This window comes from Nelusetta ayraudi, unplaced genomic scaffold (genome assembly GCF_046127955.1).
Source record: "Nelusetta ayraudi isolate G7.1 ecotype Tasmania unplaced genomic scaffold, CSIRO-AGI_Nayr_v1 ptg000048l, whole genome shotgun sequence".
NCBI classification, from domain to species: Eukaryota; Metazoa; Chordata; class Actinopteri; order Tetraodontiformes; family Monacanthidae; genus Nelusetta; species Nelusetta ayraudi.
Genome location: NW_027466098.1, coordinates 7,304,434 through 7,324,436, shown reverse-complemented (window position 1 = coordinate 7,324,436; position 20,003 = coordinate 7,304,434). Strand labels below are relative to the sequence as shown.

The 20,003-nt window shown below is 43.7% G+C and overlaps 2 protein-coding genes across 2 annotated transcripts in view; both read right to left on the bottom strand.

The window, feature by feature from the left end:
- The window catches only part of kmt2a (lysine (K)-specific methyltransferase 2A), a 36,385-nt gene extending 31,372 nt beyond the window's left edge, over positions 1-5,013 (bottom strand). Inside the window, 1 exon segment of the mRNA XM_076036027.1 lies at positions 4,687-5,013. Within this exon segment, the coding sequence (XP_075892142.1) occupies positions 4,687-5,013 (327 nt within the window).
- Positions 5,014-6,976: 1,963 nt separating this feature from the next.
- On the bottom strand, positions 6,977-19,857 carry ube4a (ubiquitination factor E4A (UFD2 homolog, yeast)). The gene is made up of 20 exons (XM_076036034.1): positions 19,721-19,857; positions 17,942-18,111; positions 17,660-17,836; positions 15,671-15,783; positions 15,192-15,344; positions 14,427-14,586; positions 14,121-14,323; positions 13,755-13,946; positions 13,203-13,533; positions 12,612-12,738; positions 12,102-12,409; positions 11,398-11,530; positions 11,095-11,285; positions 10,898-10,998; positions 10,353-10,466; positions 10,035-10,209; positions 9,296-9,476; positions 9,035-9,182; positions 8,744-8,901; positions 6,977-8,665 (listed from the first exon to the last, which is right to left on the bottom strand). Exons 2-20 carry the CDS (start codon positions 18,069-18,071, stop codon positions 8,530-8,532), a joined length of 3,231 nt encoding a protein of 1,076 aa, XP_075892149.1. The 5' UTR covers positions 18,072-18,111; positions 19,721-19,857; the 3' UTR covers positions 6,977-8,529.
- Between the last annotated feature and the right edge of the window lie 146 nt (positions 19,858-20,003).

Here is a 20,003-nt window from a genome sequence, read left to right as displayed (position 1 = left end):
GGTTTGAGGTAAACATCTCTGTTTCAATTTGACAATGCCTTTGTGCGTACAAGCCACCGGGACTTCATTTGCCTTTCAATTCACCTCGCAGCAAGTCGATTCTGGAACAGGTTTATTTATAATTCACTGCGTTTACGTTATTCTTATTAGGCCAAGTCTTAAAAAGAGGGTATATGCCCGCAGGTGCTTAAGATTCGCACGTCACAGGAAGTCCTGAACCTGGCAAAAACCTGAAAAGTACTAAACCAACATCAGGGCATCACCACAGGGATTTTCCTGAACTTTTACAGCTTCAATATCCGCATTGTGTCAAAATGAAATTTAGGTGTCGACTTCGAAATACAATCATCCAGTCCCAAGAAGTCAAAGTTGGCTGGTCACTGTGCAAAAACAGCCATCAAAAAAGGGGATAATCTTAGTATAAACTCTTATGTCCAAAAAGTGGATTGAGGGCAATACAAAACTGTTTCTGAGACTGAGGGACGGGTGTCAAATAGATGTGCAACTTCCCAAGTTAGCCGTTGACGCAGCTACCACTACAGACTCTGCTCTGCTTACTGGTTTAAAGAAGTGCTTACATATTCCAGGAAGCTTCCCTCTTGGTTTTACTGTACAGACGTGACGCATCAGCCCTTCCTGTAAGGTAAATGAGCTCACCAGCCGCCCCCCCCCCGATGACACATCTTTTAAAAAAAAAAAAAAAGAAAAACGAAGAAAAAGAAAATACCCACAAAAGAATTCCAAGAATTGCTACAACAAATACAATGAAGAATACCAAACAGCAAAAGTGACTCATATCAGAGGACATTTGGGGAACAGCTCCATCTCAGTCTTCAAAAAGAACACGCTGTTTGTTTCGCCGCCGTGAATGACATGGTGGTACGGCCCCTAGCAAAAGGCAGACATTTGTTTGGTGGAGCATCCTCGCACTTTGTGCAACTGCTTCACATTTGGTCCCAGGAACGCGCAGTAAAACAATCTATCTCTGGGGCTGGACGCCTCCTCTCCCAACATATCGCACATGAGGAGACAAAGGCAGCCGGTGGACAAAGACAAACAAACAGACCCGGCACGTGTGTCTGGTGTCACTCTAGCTATGTCACATACATGTGCACACACACACACACACACACACACACACACACACACACACACACACACACACACACACACACACACACACACACACACACACACGCGCACTAACAAACCAAGGCCGGCCTGGAAGGCACGCTGCTACAGACGCACAAATCCTCCATCCCACAAAGGCAGGCAGAGCAAGTTGAAGTTCTAATCAAAATAAAGACAAAGAAGGCACGCCCACTCCTGAGTGCAATGGGGGGACATAAAGTCTGGGGGACACCCTCTTGCCAAAGTGCGCGCGCGCACGCACACGCACGCACGCACACAAACACACAGAGAGACGACACAATTGCCGCCTTACTCCCAGTCAGGCAACTCCGAAAGCATTCTGCTGGAGCAGAATAAAGCCATGGATAGGAGGGTCTGTGACTAATTCTCCTCCCAGCGTTGTCCCGTTGCGAGGAGGGGGGTCGCCCCGCACCCTTTGATATCCCTGCATGTGCTCTTTCAGTCGGCTGCACTTTGTGAGAGCTAGAATAAAAGCAGACACAAAGCTTCCTGCTCCAATCCACACGCTGTCTTTTGGGATGGGTAAGCAGGTGGAGGGGTCCTCCATTTAAACAGGCCAAACACCTGCTGGACCAAAGCTGAAAACACACCATTTCTCGCCAACCGGCCAAGCACATTTGGGTTGATACGTGCGATAAGCTTCCTTATTGTACCGACGACGGTAGCAGTGTGTGAGTGGGATGGAGACATGGCTTCACTGGCCACGAGGGAAAAGAAAAGATCAGGCAAGGCATGTTTGGAAGAACAAGTGAATTTTAAATGCGTGGCTGTAGCTGGGGTCAACAAGGACCGGACTTAGCATCACAATAACCACCGCTAATCTGGCCTCATATCTTGGAAATTGAATCCACAACACACATACACTTAAATGCAAACAAACGCCATCATTTGGGCAGCAAGCGCCAAACAAGCGCCCTTTTGAGCCACCCAAATAGGCTTAGTAATCCATTCTAAAGTGGCAGCTGTCAGAAGAAAAGTTGCTCTGGCCCTCGGACAGGGCCGTGTGTGTGTTTGAAGTGGATTTGGGTCTTTCTGCCTGGCTGGGGGAAGGAGGGGTGACGGAGGTGTCCGGCTGCCGCTCTGTTCAGGGTCGCCCCGTGAGCTCAGCAGGCTGCAGCGAGCCTGAACAATCCCGTCCCGGCCTGGCCAGACAGGCACTCCGCTGCTCCTCAATGAAATCACCATGCTGTGTCTGCAACGTCCATAGGCATCAGGTTTCATGGGGATTTACGGTCCAATCTGTCTTCACAAAGACCAAATTCTGTCCCACCTCCACTCACCCAAGTTTCTGAATTGCGCACAAAAGTGCGCTAGATGTGAACGTTCCTTCATCGTGATTATGAATGGGGCAAATTAATAGCAATAACAAAGGTTCTTAATATAATACAGAACTGTTGAATTCTGATCTTTCTGATCAGACGTTGCCGAACTGGAATTCCAAAATAAGACTGGAATAGCTTGATTGACACTGAAACTGCTATTTAACAGAACATTTTTTTAAGACATAGCATGAAGTGATCAAAAAAAAAAGGGACACATTTAATTCGCCCTAACTCCAAAAAAATCGAAATAGTAACACGCTTGTAGTATTTGCATGGACCTTGGAGGAGGAAATCAAAAAAGGGGGGGAAATGAATAAAGAATGAGTCGCTCGCCAACGGAATATTTCCGATATAAGTCATGTTTCATCGAAATAGCATGGAATGTTTTCGTCTCACGTTACAAGCTTCTGGGTGCTACGTCATTGGATCAGCGATACGCATGTTTCAGAAGTACAACATGACGGCTGGGTGGCTGGCCAGCGTGCACCCGAACACAATTTTAAGCAAGTATCCTTTCGATTTGCGTTCGGACCGGGCGCACTGAATCTAGCGGTAAACATCCCCTGCTCGGTGTACTCCCACTGCAGCGAGCACATGCTGTTCATCATGAAGAGGGAAGATGGTAGTTCGCTAAGGCGAACACACCCCCACATCACACGGTCCGTCAAGAAGGGGCTCGTTGTTATTGTAGCCTGCCTGCATGCGCACTGTCACTGGCAATTCTCGTTCCCCTCATAAAAGCTCAGCGGAATCACACATCCCACCAACTAAATGGCCTTATTAACACTTCAACGCTCGAGAGAGTGGGTCTAAATGCGCGGCTCGGGATCGGACACCTTCTCTGCGCAGTATAAGCCCGACTATTTTGTGTGGTAGCTGTGTGGTGGCTGTGTAGAGACGGGGAAAACATGTCCACCTCCCATTTTCCTATGCATCAGCAATAGCCCGATGGCTAGCGTGGCGTAGTGCGTAGCGTTGTAGCCGTCCTAGCATAACACTTAAAAGCAATGGGTATGTTTAGTTTTGAGTACGAGTTAGGCCAACTTGAGCCACGCTTCAGCGGACACAGGGGCAGTATATACTGGCCCCGGGTGAACACAACAAGCTCCCGAGCAAACCTGCAACTTTAACTCGTTTACGTCACACGAATAGTGGTGTAGTTTTTGGCTGTGGATTTAGACAGCTAGCCTGGGTGCTAACCAATCAGCTAAGTTACGTTAGCCAAGCCTCGCTGGAAGGGTGACACCTCACTGCCAACAGCCAGCCCCTTACAGCTCGGACTGTAAATATTAAGCCCATTAACTAGCTTTCGTGATCTCATACAGCTACAGATGCGAGTACAGGAAATAAGCACCCCTTTCCCCGAGACGCAAGTTTTCACGTTAGCTTTGATCAAATACCACAATTGTGTAACGTTACTCTCGCCTCCTTCAAGTTGACATGTCTTGTTTTCAAACTGTGCACTGCCTGGAAGGTCCATTTTTATTTAAGAACCAGCAAACGTCCTTTACCGGAATGTAAGCTTTAATAACAAACATACTTACGGGACAAATCGTTTATACACTCTTAATGCGGTATAACTTTTACTGTTGATGGAGCTCTTAGAAAATCATATCCAGCATCGAGGGCTGTGCATCTTGCTAACGAAAGTAGCTACCTAGTAATGCAATTGAAACTGTTCGGTTACGCAGCCCACGTTTGTTGCCGAGTGTGTACGTGCGTACTGTATGTTTATAAGACTGTTTGTCTTTATAAACAAGTCAACGTGACTGCTACTCCCACAGTGTTATGAACGGGCTAGCAGACCAAGATTAGCAGCACTCCATCCAAACTGTGTGGATGCAAGTTAGCTTGTCCTCCTCACACTCCACGGAGATGAGGGGAAACTTACTTTCCAGTAGCACCACTGGCACAGCACATTTACTACGTTCACATGATTTCCAACTAAGGTTAGCAAACGCTATTACACAATACTGTTGACTTTCAGGCCATGGTACCAACTCGGATTACCAAGCATCCTGGAAATGACAAGTTTACCCACAGCCACACTTAGCGCTGGGTAAGAGGAAAAGATCCTCTACGTCGGAACGGGGAGTATCAGTGAGCTCATCATCCCCCTCGCCTCTCCAAGTACACCATGCTCTGCAGCTGCGTTTCGCGGACGGTCCTGGTTGAACCATCTGGCTCGCCCCGGTCCTGTCCCTGTGCTTACCTCCCCGCTGCTCGAGTCACTCGACTCCCCCAAAACATCCCGAAATTTCTGCAGGTTGCTCCCGATCACCGACGAGACCTGTAGTGCAGCATCAAATCCGGGTCCGAGCGCAGCTGCGTTGGGGTGGGCTCTGGAGACGCTCCGCAGAGAGGCAGTAACCCTGATTCGGCCCGCTCTCCTCCCGGTGCCGGAGTTGCTGCTCCCTCCGGGCCGAGCGGGGAACCGCCACCGACAGCTGTGCGCCATTTTACACTCTCTGTCTGCCTGTGACTGCCCCTGCGATCAGAGATACCTCGGTGGGCGGAACCCTAACCCAGCACTCTACATAAACAACCTCTACCACAGCGCTGCGCTCTCACTGGCCGGCATGTCGTTATGCGCGTTGCGGGGCGGGAATAAAGGAACCCCGACAATACATTCGCTCGGCGGCTCCATCCGAGCTCTGCGTATGGCCGAGTCCCAACCAGGTTCAGGGGCTTTGCCCGGGAACTGAGGCTCGCGCTTGAATCGCGAAGGAAGGACAAAACCGTTACTTTTAATAATCATCGTTCGCCGAAAGTCGCACATATCGGCGGTTGTATACAGAGTAAATGGAGCATGCGATATATTCGCACTATGAGAAGGATTATTGTTCTGCCGGACTCGCAACTCGGAGAACGCAAAGCAACTGCACTCAATGAATTATTGGCAGGTGTGACGTCGAAAAATGGATGAAAACGTCGTTATAACAAGTGTTTTAGATTCCGCAAGAAAATAATTGCGTTTGGAAAGTTTGGAAGTCGTAGCCCAGAAAAGTTTTATTCATGTATTTGTTTATTTGTTTATTTTTATTTGTTTATTTATTTTTAAATAAATTTAACCACATGTGAAGTAACATGTCAATAATACATTTTGGTCACAAAATGGCATATTGATTTGGTTTGTGCCTTTGTGGATAACAAATAATACAGAATTAGTACTTGGTACTTTTGATTTTACCTTTTTCTTAAATGTTCCCTCATTTCACTTTAATAAACGTGGAAAAAGTACACGCAAAAAGTCATTTCTGCACATCGCCATAACAATGCAAATACAAAATACAATCATCTAGGGCTTGGTATTCCTATATTATTTCATATTTTCAAAATTATAATTTTTACGTAAACATCAGTTTAAGTGATTTATAATTGCATGTATTGATTAAATCCACAGAAATGAGAAAACTCTATAATTGTTTTTGCTGGCTCCACTTTTCAGGAACCGAGCGTTAAATCACAGTTCCAATTGTGTCCCTTTATGATGTCACAGTGTATGCCCTGCCCTCTGAGACGGTCTTTCAGCTACTTCTGTTTTAGATCCATTTGAAAAATAAGATACAACAAGCTCCCGTTGAAGCAGGCAGCCAAATACCTTTTTGTTTTTGTGGGAGGCTGTAAACAAGGGGTTAAACATCTGGAGGGCCTTAGGTTTGTTCCTTTGTTCATAATTGTGCAAAGCTGCTGCATTGTAGTCCAACATGTAAATTAGTATAATATAAACTGTTCAATAAAAATTTTGTGTAGATTGAGATATCATATAAAAATTTCAGACTTGTTTCAGACCAACAACTACTAAATAAATGAGAACAAAGTACCAGTATCTGCACCTATAAAGTTTATTAGATACCCTCACTTAGCCAGGAGTCCTTCAGAAAGATTACACCCATGACTAGATCTTATTTGTGGATAAAAAAAAATGAGGGGAAACCCCAACAATAGCATATCAGAGAAAGTGATAGTTCCTAATTAGACGTCCTTTGACTTTCTTATATGGCCCTGAGCGAAAGGGGGAACCCAGAGCAGGCTGTGTAATTGCATTGTTCTGAAGTGCGATGCTTTCTGCAAAACAATGACATGTTATAGCCCTGACTGTGTTATCACTTCATCACCTAAATTGCTCAACTGCACGCAAGCAGTGGTTCTTCTAAGAAGTTTTTAAGGCGGTGCCAGAATTGGGCTGGCAGACTGTGAGTTTATGTAATGTCATGTCATGGATGTCAAAAGAACTGAACCCATGTAGTAATGTGAATATCTCTCAATCTTTGCTTGTTTGTACCTGCTTGACTTAAGATCAAAGACGCCCCTACTTCAACGTATTCGCCAAGTCATCACCAAAAACCTAAAAAGTCCCTCTGCCCTTTTGAAAACTAGAATCAAAAGTGCATAAGACTACACGTGTCTGTGAGATAAAAAAGTATGCAATAAAAAACTGAAGCAGCTTTGTTGAGAATAATCTAGCGCTGGTTGGTCTCCTTTTACCCGTTTCATCAATATTATTGCTAAACAACACACATAAATTTTATTTTTTTTAATCATAATATACATCCAAAATAACATTTCTTAATCACAATTAAAACAAAAAAAATATTGCATTAATTTAACTTAAGTAATTATTTAGGTCATGTGTATGGTGTTCAATATACAGTATCAGGGCATGCTCACAAATACATAGACTTTCTCTCACATTCTGTCATTTTATGTAACCACACATGATTTGGTAATAAAACTCTTTTCAATTCAGAAAGCTACTTAAAAGAAGATGTGATCTTTTTCTGGTCTTGCTCTTTCCTATTCTAACAAAAGCTCTCTATATGCATTTCTGAAATTCACCATTTTGACTCCCTTCAATGAATCCTGATACTCCGTGACACTACAGGGCTTTCAGCCTTAGGCACCAATTCTGTGTATTAGTTGTGTGCCCGCATATACACGCACAAAAAAAAAAAAACCTGTGTTCAAAATGCTAGGTCAGGATAAATGTGTTATTATATGGACTGCTGGTCAAAAACACCCTGTATTTTGGCTCTTCAGTTAGTGAGTGATGTCACCTGTTAATCTTAGAGAAGCCTTGGAACATCGAAGACATTTTCAGATGCATGATTGACAAAAATTGAGTACAAACACTTTTCCAAGTATTCATAATTTTAATACCAGACTAATTTGACCCCCAGCTCCTCTTTTCTGCTGACTTTACAAGGTAAAATCAATTTCTATCATCATCATTATTATTATTATCATCATTATTATATACTGCCCTTTCATATACTGTATTGGGCAACAAATTTAGACAAAGTTTAATTATTATATAGAACAAATTGACATTGATGTTCCTGTTATCCAACAAGATTAAATATCCTAAACATTTAGAAATGCTTTGTAATAAGTGTTTTTAATGTTTCAGATTTGAAACACGTTAAAACAAACAGGTGTTTATGCTACCAATTCGATTCTAATTGCTGTTTTATTTTACCGAGAGATAAAATCTAGGGTGCTTAAGACATTAAGGAGGGAGTATATAATGTAATTTCTTTATGAAAATAAAATTTAATAACAAACCCACAACGATTCCTTCCTCATCCTACTTCAAGAGTTTTTAAAAGAAAAAAAAGAAACATTGCAGTATAAAATCTGGTCAGGGTCCGTCAGAAATTGTATACCTTGTATTGAAACATCCTCTTCAAACTCAAACTTTTTGGCCAAAGTTCTGAATGCAGTGACAATTCATTAATACACCAAGAGAAGGATCAGATGTTAATCACCATACTACTGTTATTATGGGCATCAGTGAAGTTAAATAGCTACTGTAGAAGTTGTAATTAGCCAGAGAGCTACAGTGTGCCTGCTCACAGAGGAGTGGAAAGTATCCACTGACTGTGGCTGCTGAGCGAACAGGCCAACGTGGTTCAAGTCAAACCCGAGGAGCCACAGCGAATAGACGGCGGCAAGCACTCCTTGGATCGAGCCAAATAGCAGAGATGCATTTGAAGATGTGAGCTGAAAAATAAAGAAGTGGGCAGTAATTGTCTATGAGAGCGAGCGGTTACGGCTAGCCACTGGGTCCAAGTTGCAGCCTCTCCTGCCGACGCTTGTCCAGCCACTGTGAGATCTGCTGTTTGAGTTCTTCATTGGGCCTGATCTGGTCCATCGTTAGAGGACTACGGTTGAAAGGGTCTGTCTGGTCACTGCAGGATGCATGAGAGCGAAACGAAATGAATACCAAGGACAGCTGCTGAGCAGCATCACACAGGAGCTTCACCCACCTCAGGAGGTGCCTCGCTATAGTAGAGCGGTCGACTGTAACGTTAGAGGAGGGGAGGAGCACAGGGTCCTCCATCAGAGTGGACATGATTGGATCCAAGAACTCGTCGGGGGCGTCTGCATAGGTTTCCTCTTCCTGCTGCTGTCTGTCTGCATGGGACTAAAACAAGAGGCAGAAGGGAAGCAAAGGCCAGTTACGTATGTGTCGCATTAGTGAGGGAAGGAACCCTGGCAAACAAACAAACACGCCGTCTGTAGTTGTCTTTTACAAACAGTTTGTACACTGATGATACCTTTATTTTGTCAGCGATGACTTCGAAAGCCACAATCATGTCCCCAGGCTTGTTTATCTTCTTCAGTACCCGGAGTGTTTGGGAGAAGAGGGTGGGGGAGTACGAGCGGCCATCCTTTGGGACTGTTGCACAGAAATTTTCCTCATCGCTGCTCAAGGAGGAAAAAAAACATTCATTAAGGGGAGGAAAAAATAAACACATTAATAAATAAATAAATAAATAAATAAATAAATAAACATTTATGGAGCGTTCGCACTATACCCCAGATTCAGATAGATGGTGCAGATATCGGAAACGAGCTGCTGAGGCTTGAAGTCAAATTCGCTGAAATCCTTCACTTTAAGTGCGCCCATCTTGGGACCCACCAGGTGTTGCAAGAAGTAATTTAGCATGGAGATGATCCTCTCAGCCAGGAACGGGTGCACGAATATCCCCTTGATGTCTGGAAAATCAACAAACTAATGAAGACTGGAACAGTTGGCAATGAAAGACTCTTAAGGGTCTACATACAGAATAATTACAGCAAGAGATATACTGTAGTTGTGCATAACACGCATATAGGCAAACAGGCCAGCACTGAGGAAACAAGGATACAGCAGGACCATCACTGTTTTTTTGGACAATGTCAAGTGACACAGACTTGATCTTTAAAGCAAGAGGAGGTCCATTTTTCCATGTTAATAGTAATTTTGGCTACCATTTTAGCAGACTACTTCAATTTGTGTCAATTCGCCTCTCTTTGTTTATTGACACAGCAGGGAGAGAGAGCCAGTGGTGCCGAACAGAGGGAGGAAGAGGGTATTCACATGCACAAACATCAACATGTGGTCAGCCTTGCAGTAAACATGCAGTGGGTGTGTGACGTCACCCTCAACTTCAGTCCTTCCACCGTCAATTCTGTACATAGCACTTTCCCAACCAAAGTCTGATAGGTCGAATTCTGTTCGGCTAATTTAAACACATTAGACAAAGCTGTGGGTCGAATCTTTTCCCATCGGACCTGAAGTGAGGAAGGCCAGTGTGCCAATGGTCTCATTAGACATGATGTTATGGAAGCGTCCCAGCTGTCCAAACATCTGCAGGCTTGATTCCTTTTCACTTCGGGCATCAGGAGCGAGGCCTTCCCACTCCCCCCGATCTCGCTCCAGCTGCAGCACTTTGATTTTACTCAGGTACTACAAGACAAAAAAAATTCTGACATTTCAGTTGAGCTTAATAAATAGAGCGTAATTGAAGGCCAAATAGGGTAAACTAATGAACTGATTCAAAAACATCCTGAGAACATTTTGAATTTTTGCTCTTAATTACACAGTCTTACCTGAATGGCCTCGTCCAATAGGAAGACGGCATCATTCATCAGTAAATTAAGGAACCTGAGGAACAACGGAGGATTCATGGCCTCCAGGTTCTCCGATGCATAGTGCGCCAAATGCTGAAACGAGATCATTAGAAAGCAAACGGTTAAACCCTTTCCCCTCTATGCAGCTGTGAGAGAAAGACAAAGCAATCATTTCAACAGAAGACACACAGGGGCACAAGAGGAGGAAATTAATCAGGTCTGATGACGACAACGTTTTACTTTGGCCTCTTAAAAAAAATTGTTGAAGCTAAAAAGCACAATCATGTGAATTACTGGTTTTTCCAGTTGCTTTTAGACATTAGAAAAAGGTCACTGCCAGTATCGAGTAAAATTATCCATTGAGAAGCATTAGCAATAAATTCCCACCACGCATTAAAATAAAATAAAATAAATGGCCTTCAAATATGGAACTATTTATTATGGCATAGAAAAGCTACAACCAAAAACATTATTGGCAGTTAATTATTTTGTGGATTGGAGAAAAATCAAAGAGGGTTTTTAACCTTAACACTCTCTCTATAGTCGTCTTTTGCCCACATGTACTTGAGGATGGGGTACATGGGTCGCCTGTAATTAAACTTCTGTTCAAACTGATGAGGGTCACCTGAAAAGAAAAAAGAAGATAATAAATAAATGTCTTGAGTTAAACATATAAATGAAAGAAATACTCATATGTGACCTTTGAATACAATTACTTTACCTGTAAATTCAATATCTACAAAAACAGTTATCAGAGCCTCAGCCAATTGAGGCGCGTGTCTGTAGTTGCAGAAGAGTCTCTCTCTCTGGAACATGACTGGCTGAACAGCACCAGGAGCTATTGGCTCCATATGGGGCATCACAGCCTCTAAGACCTCGGCAAACTTGGCTCTCAAGTGAGGGTTCTTCATTCTGTTGCGAAAACCGAACAGAGCGAGAGAGCAGAAGGAGAAATTCAGACTGTGCGTCAACACGCCGGGAGGGGGGGGGGACGGACGGACGGACGGACGATGCAACAACGCACCTCTCGACGCTACCCATGAATACAGTGATGAAGTTGAGAATGTGCTCAAGGCTTTCTGCAGAGCTTTCCAAAATATCATCTGCAAATCTACGCAGGAAGATAAAAAAGTCTGCCATGTTCTCCACGAAGAACTCTGGTGAGGAAAAAAGAATGCACGTGTTAGCGCAAGTAGTGAGTCATTCTTCACGTCAACAATACTTGCACAGTATTATGAGACATTTTGCCGCCAACATCTCTTCTAGAATGTAGAATTTGCTTTTTAACATGGTTATGACATTTTTTGACTTGATATGGCTATCGTCAGTAGTGTGAATAATATTAATTACAAGGGATGTAACAATACCGATACCAGTATCATGTATTGGTACCGATACCGAGTTGAGCACTCTACTTGTAAAATATGTGCCAATACCACAACACCAATGCCAGTTGTATATGTATGTACAGAACATCTGTGGAAAACAAATTCTATAATGTGTATAACAGCCTTTTTAAGTACTCAGTATCGGTGAGTACTGCAATGCAAGTACTTGAACTTCTGTTAAAAAAAGAAAAAAAGAAAAGTGTCGGTGCATCCCTAATAATTCTTATTACAAATGTAAACAAAAACCAACAACAACAAATAACTCACCTAAGACAAAGAGCAACTAAACCGTTTCAGGTAAATAATTAAAGCTACAAAAAAAGAATGAGAACTGACCCACCTGGTATGTAGCACAGCATATTATTCTGTAAGGAGGGCAGGGGAAAACTGAGTGCTACATGTTCAGGCCCCTGGTTGCCCATGCCAAGCTGCACCAGCAGAGCGACGGTGGAGGCATGGAGGTTAAGGCAGCTTTGGAGCATGGCAGGCTGTGTGGTGGCGGCTTTGGTAGACAGATAAATAATCATGAGACGCTCAAACTGCTCGAGGAGCTGCTCCGACATGGGGTTGCCTGCTCGCTGGGCCTCCTGCCACGTCACCTGGAGTCGATGGAGGGACTGATTCATCTTCACCATCTGCTCGTGAAGTCTGTGCGGCCAGTGCGCGCAGGTGCACGGACGCGAAAAAAAAAAGAAAAAAAAGAAAGACAGAACGAGACGACACGGGTTAATGCTGGCATATGGCGCCAGCGAAGAACGACACGGCCGAGCGACACATGAGTGCGCAAAAGATTCTTCTCTTTAGTTTTTTTTTTAAATCTCTTATAGTCTGGGCGTTTGAGAGGACGCACCTGTGGAAGCCGAGATGCAGGGTGAGTTGCGTGAGGATGAGGTTCTCCGTCAGCAGGCTGTAGGTCGGCGCCGTCTCCAGGGGCTGCTGCGGCGGCACCGGGATCAGACAGGTTTCCTTATCCAGACCTAGGATGAAAGACGGAAAGGTATTTAGTATTCAAATTAACTGCAGACCTTCAAAAAACCCTGTGCTTAACAGTTTAGATTTTTTTTTTTTGCCATTCAAAGGCAAAAATTGAAGCTTGCTTATAAATATAAAAATATTTCTTTGACTCTTTCTAGTTTGTTTGCAGTAATAGTTTTCTTTATCCTTTGCTTCACTGACAACCATCTAGGCTGTTCAGTCATAGACACCTTTGCAAGATTTGGTCAAGTGACTACTTGGTATGCATTGGTGGTACAAGGTTTGGATGTGGAACCTAAATTGCCATTCTCACTTCACGCTTTTAACTATAACATCATGCAGCCGTTATTTCTCCATGCAGGCGCTTTGCAAAATAACCGCTGCGTCTCTATGAATATCTAAACAAAAGTATGTATTCTAAGCACAGGAAGAGAGAGACGTTCGGACAATCGTTTCCACACAGAACCTTTGGCGTGCACACTGCGACTGCGCCGCTCCTCCTCGCTCAGCTCCTTGAGGGTGCAGTAGGTGGGGTTGAAGGTGAGCAGCTTGGGCAAGTGGGGCTTGCAGAAGGGCTGGCACAGCTTCACCAGGGCGGCGCCCAGGTTCAAAAAGAAGGCGTCCGAGGCGTACAGCTGAAAGATCTCTGGCATCTGATTGGTCCATATCTTGGCGCGGCCGGCGTTGGCGTGCAGACAGTTGCCCAGCCACGACAGCAGCAGGTGACGCGTCTCGGCAGAGCGCTGGAGGAGGTTCTTCAGGATCTGGTGCAGCTTTTCATGAAACTGGCCCATGAACTGGTGCACATGGAGAGGAGCAGAGTCACACGCATTGATAAATGGCTATAATTATTATAATAATAATAATAATTATTATTATTATTATTATTGTTATTCATAATAATACTACTAATAATAACAATAATATTTTTTTTGCTTTTTTTAACATTAATATAATGTTAATATATAACATTAATATATTTTAAAAAAAACTGAGGGCTGTGGGGGGATTAACATACATGATGAATGTTGGCTTCCTGGACTTTAGTCTCCTGAGCACTGGAGCGGGAGGGGTTCAGAAAATAGAGATGTCCCTCCACCACGCCGGGGATTTTCAGCAAGCAGGAGATATTGAACACTGATCCCAGCAGGCTCTTCTGGTACTGTAAACCATTAGCTGCATCTTTCGGATGAGAGTGTTCCATCAGTACCTAGAAAAAAAAAAAAAAAAAAAAAGATGGTTGGTTTCACCAACATGCATTTAAAAAATAAAAAAAAAAGGGCGTGCCCGTCGTTCAATCAGTGAAAGGCAATGACGCCGATGATTGTCACAAGGACCGATGAGAACGTCTGCAAACATCTGTGCGGGCACGACATTTCCTGACCTTGGCAATATCTTTGTGGTGGCTGAAATAGAGGAGGACATCTAAGTAGGAGTAGAGGACGGGCTGGCACAAGTCCAAGTCTTTGAGGCGTCCCTGGAAGATGTCGAACACTGGAACGATCACCTCCTGGAAGGTACGCACCTCCTGGTCTGACATTATGCCAACAATGACCTCCTCCAAAAACTCCACAACCTCTTCCGACTCTGAAACAAAAGGGAAAAGAAGGATTCAGCAAAATGAGTTTAAAATCTAAAGGCAAAAGAAAATGAATAAATAAAAAGTCTCCGGCGTCTTTTGCAAACTTACGCGTTGCGCTGAAGCCCTCCAGCAGCAGGTCCAGAAGCTGCTCGTAGATGTTCTGGCTGACGTAGATCTCAGGGGTGAGCAGGACTGTCCGTGCGTTCGAAACCGCCAGGTTCTTACAGCGCACTGCAAATGGAAGGAGCTTCTCTGGTACTTTCGTCACCTGGTGTGGATGCAATCACAAAAAAAAGAGTTGCATGCAGGAGCATCAGCAATGTTCCAGTGATGGAGTTATGATTCAATCATTACAGCGTATCGGCACATATCCTTTATCTAGCAGGTTAAAATTTGCTGTGGTGACCCCTAAAGGGACGAAAGGCGAAAAATGCCATTCATCATCCAAAGTGCAAGCAATGAATGTGTAATGGCATTATACATTATATTGAGCTCATTCAGAAGAGGAGTCACGGCTCTAAGGAATAGTGCATTTCTTGAGATTAGATTGTGCTCACAAAAATATTTATTTATATACAAATTGTGTTAAATGTAAATACTATTCATCATTCTCCATCTATTGCCTGAAAGTTTGACAGTGTCTTCTGCTCTATTTCATGTGATCGATGCTCTCACAGTTTGGTGACATTAGAAGTGGTGGAAAGGAAAACGTGCAACATGAAGTGCAATATGTTAACGCGCTCACTCGCTCGCTCGCTCACTCACTCACTCACTCACTCACTGTGATAGTAATCAACCGGAATTGACAGTCAGGCTGGAATAGTTTCTAATGTGTGAAATGCTGATTGAAGTCTCTCTGGGGAGGACTTGTACCTCCTCTTTGGCCCGCTGGTAAGAGGCGAAAAGGTAAGGGACCACGCTCTTCTCCCCGGCGTCTCTGTCGGCAGACAGGTTCACGGCGCTGCATGACGTCATGTAGATGAGATGGTTCCCCGGCTCTGGCAGCAGCAGACGGCTGAACAGAGCCTGCAGGGACGAGAGCGCAAATAAATCTGTTGCAATTATTTTGCGAACCTTCCAAGACGTCAAAATATTTCTCTTCACACAAGACGACAAACATCCAAGGGTGTCATTTACATTCTTAAGAGGCTGCACTAATTTGTCTTAATAAGACTTACATGCTTTTTTTTTTCACTTGATGAAAGTCACCCTTCCCATTCCTCAAAGCTGTTTTGTTTTAATAAAGATATAAAACGTTTGTGGCTTGACGACAGGACAGACAGATCAAGGGGGAAGACAGGAAGACACGCAGAAAAAGGCGATAACTCAAAAGGACGTCGCCGTGGTCTGACCTGCTCTATGTTGTCCATGTCCAGCCAGTCCTGTCCATCGAGGTCTGCAGCCATCTCCTCCAAGTAAACACAGCGAGGAGGGATCCCATTCCCTCCTCTCAGACTGGGGTCACCTGCGGGTAACGTGAAGCCGATGTCCATGAAGTGAACTCTGCTCAGATTATGCAGCCCTTGCAAGAATTCGCGATCATGTCCAATCGTGCACATCAGATAATATTATACACTGTGGCTGTGACTGACATCCTTTATTTTCCCCGTTGGAAATGGCCTCTCAAAACATGAGGCGCGCGCTTAAGCGTCTCTCTGTGTAGCAAAAGGCAAAACACAATCACACTTTCTCCATGCCTGAAAGTGTAGTGTAGCGAGCCTGTGTGTACTAAGACACCGCCTGTGGCTTCGTTCCATCTTTATTCCACCTCGCTCTTCTGTCTGGAAGGCACAGACAGACATGGCATGAGTGATACAAATGGCTCTGCCAGTTTTCCACCTCTGGCGCCGATAAAGGGGAGCCGGGGGTCAGTCAAAGTGTACGGGAGCGCTGGGGAGGCGGGGCCGTCGCGCTGTTACTCGCGAGGCTGTGGCTAACCTGCAGTAAACGGCTAAAAGGTAATTTGCGTTGAGACGGAACCGAGGCGAACTGGGGCAAACAGCCCGGTCAGGCCGCTCTGACCCCTAGGGGCCATCTCAAGAACACCAAATGCCGCTGGAAGAGCGGCGAGGACCATTGCGCAAATGAATAGCTGGATCTTGGAGTGCCGGCTCACGCGCAGTAGTGACAGTATCACTTTTTCAGAGTGCGAGGTAAAAAGCAGAGGAGCAGAAGCAGCTCATTGGGAGGTTTTATCGCAGGTCTGATGCAGGTTCTCTGTGTGTGCAAATGACGGCGGGACTTCGGAGCGTGCAAGGTTTTTATCACCCAACAGGCAGGTGACTGGTTTCCTGCGGTACGTACTGGAAACTTAAGTGTCCGACTTGAAATGAGCAAAACAACAACATCATAAGGCAGCGCTGTACAGTGCGACAGTCTTCCTCAATCATCCTGTGCTGAAGAGAAATATGTATTCACTCGCACACACTGTTGCACAGTCGGGCATCATGAACATGATCGTGAAGTGGGAACACTAGTATTACTTTTTGACCTATACCAGTAACCGTCCGTTGATGGTAAAACTGCTCCCTGGGAGTTGTAGTTCTACGTGTACACTATCCATCGCAATTCAACTATTTAAGAACTACATTTCCTGGTTCAAATTAATTTCACAATAAACACGTGAACTAACTGTCCACCCGGGTGTGCTACTAAATTTTTCTTTGTGCTCCTAAATTTTTTTTAGCTAGCTACCACTTGAAAAAGTGAGCGTGCAGCCCTGTCAGGGACAAAACACTGGCGTGTTCTGTGTCACGGATGCAGCAGAAGGAAAGTGTCAGAATCAGAGAAAGAATCATTGTAGACCCACGTGGCTACTGCTGGTTTCTAGAACCATGCACCTGCACTAAGTTGAATATCCTGTGTGTTAAATACAGTGGTCTTATCCACTTGTGATGTACGGTATTCCGCAAAGAATCTGTCTTTAGTCTTTTAGTTCAGTTTATTTTAGTGCAGTCACCAACATTTCCCCACATGCTGCACGTGCACTATTCCGTCCAGCTCACAACTGGATGTTTCGGACTGCAAGAATTTTGTTTTCTTATTTTTTCTCATCAACGACAAACAAGAAAATAATTTGCATTTGTTTGTGATCTCCAAAAAACACAAACACACAAAAAACAAAAAAAAATGTCTAGCATATTTAATGACAATACCTGGGATTGGGTAAAAAAAAATTTAAGGGCGTCTGAAAGCTTTTTAACACTATTGTATATGATGAATGCCATTTAGCATGCATCTTCATTGCAATAGTGTTGATAATATGGTTAAAAAAAAAAAAAAATGTGTAACCAACCAACACAAATTTTTAGAAGAGTAACAACTGATCTTCTTTTACTTACTGTTGTCCAGAGTGATGAGAAATATCCTTTGGATCATGTGATTGACATTGAGCTGTTCACACAACTCCTGCCGAGACCGGAACGAGCGACTGATCTCTGCCACCGAGTCATCGTTCTCATCGACGCTGTCCGACACAGAGTTCTCAGACTCGGACTGGCTTTCCCCCGAGTCTTCCACTGTGGGGAAGGAATTAAAATGACCATTTTAATTATAACAAAATAGTGTTTGCACTTTGCTACGAAAATGTGCAACGCCACCGCTGCGATCATCAATCTACTCACATGGTTGTTCGGCAGACAACTGCTGAGGTTTATGGGTTGATGCAAACTGCTTGGCATCAGCCAGTGAGTTGAAGAGGGCAGCAAAAGGGTTGCAGGAGATGTTCTGGTTGTTGTTGCCCTGGTCAGTCATCTCACTGTGGCTCAGCACTTATTCCATTCAAGACTCCCGCCTTCAGGGGCGACACAAACACAGCAGCTTAGAGGCAATGCGACAAGAGTTCAGGGATTTATGATAGCCGTCACACACAATGTACAAAAATGTAAACAATCATTATGGCTTTTTCCATTATTGATGCACTATATAAACCATTATGTAACAAAGCAAAACCAAATCATTAATATAACACACACAAAACAGTTTCAAAGGGGCATGACACATAAATACACATAATATTGTGCCCACTTTCATCACAGAAAGTATAATCATGTAGACTTGATACTTTTTCGCTACTGAGCAGACAAGCAGCCACGATGACTGAAGTGGATTTAACTGCAATTTAAACACAAATGCTTTTTACAGCCTTAAAGACATCGTTTCCACCTAAAGCCCAGCAACAGACAGCTACATGGTAAGAGCTTAAAAGGGAAAGCGTGGAAGTGTGAATACCCGGATTCGAACAGATTTCTAACAGAAGTTGTGGTAGCAACTCGCGGCAAGGAAGTCCATTGCAAACAAATGAACACGAGTATTTTTTTTTTTAAGCAAGTACAGCGCACTGCTCTGGTTTACATGTTTTAACAGGACGTCGTGTTGCAGGGGAAAGAATCATAAACACTGAAGTGAATCAACATTCTAGCCTACTGTAGAAATGTGGCGGAGTCCGTCATCACTTCTGTCGTGTGACTGAAGACAAAAACAATCAAAACGACATTTTCTAATACTAAGTGTTTTATAAATGTCAAGTGTTAGCATCTGGAAAAGGTCATACAAATGATTATTAGATTCTTGTTTTCCTAAGGACTTTAATCACAAGTACTGCTATGCGATGATTTAATCACTATTCAATCATATGACGTCGAGAGCCTGTGTCGTTGTTTTGTTTTGTTTTTCAATTGCAGCACTAGTTGAGTTAAAATTGTTCTTGCAACAACAACAAACTGCTTCTCAGTACGATAATAAAAAAAATAAAAATAAAATAAAACAACAACACATTCTGTCGAGTCAGAGCTCTTGCGACACGATGAAAGAGCGCCAGCAGGACGTCTTGCAGGGGAGCTGTCATCCTTGATGTCACACTACCCAGAAAAATGACAAACGTTCCGCCGTGGCATCTACTAATAATAAATCATTATAGACAAATGACACCGACGAGCGGTGCGACACCGTATGCTCCAAATGGTTACGTGTGTCGTTACATATCTCTGCCATTCCCTGTATCAGGTTTTAAGCAGCATTAGCGGTAAAACTTGACAGCATCATATCACACTGATCGTCTACTATTAATGTTGCTGGTATTCTGTGTAGCTTTCTTGGCATACAGCGTTACATTATCAGGTGTGTGTCTTGAGAAATTCAGAGACATCTTTACCCACTCGACGTTTCATAGTTACTAACGCTGATTCTAGCTGCTAACTTCGGCTACTAACGGCGAGGTCGGTCCTAAATCTTCAGCTAGTTAAGTGCTAGTCAGCTACCTAGCTTGTTTAGTAGGAAGCTAGGCTAGTTGTCAGGGGTCACGTCGACTCTATTTCAGCGTTAATTTATCGAACTCCCTTGAGAATTTTTTTTATATTATCTAATTAAATTATGTAAACGAACGATGTAGAAGGTTCTCGTACCTGTATGACGGGAAGAAGCACGCGTATTTGGATTAAAAAGAAATCTTATACGGAACCAGTGGCAGTTCCTCAGTAAACTGAAATAGTAAACGTCATCAAAACGAGACGTGATCGTCTGATTTCGAGAACTTTTTGACAATCACGCCCTGAACACACTTTACATGAGTATTACCAGAAAAGACTGTGGGCTGTTAATATATAGTGAACGTAGTTTATTATTGTTATCATTATTTATTAATGTGCTTTTCATATTTATTTATTTTTTTGTAGTCTGTTGTGGAAT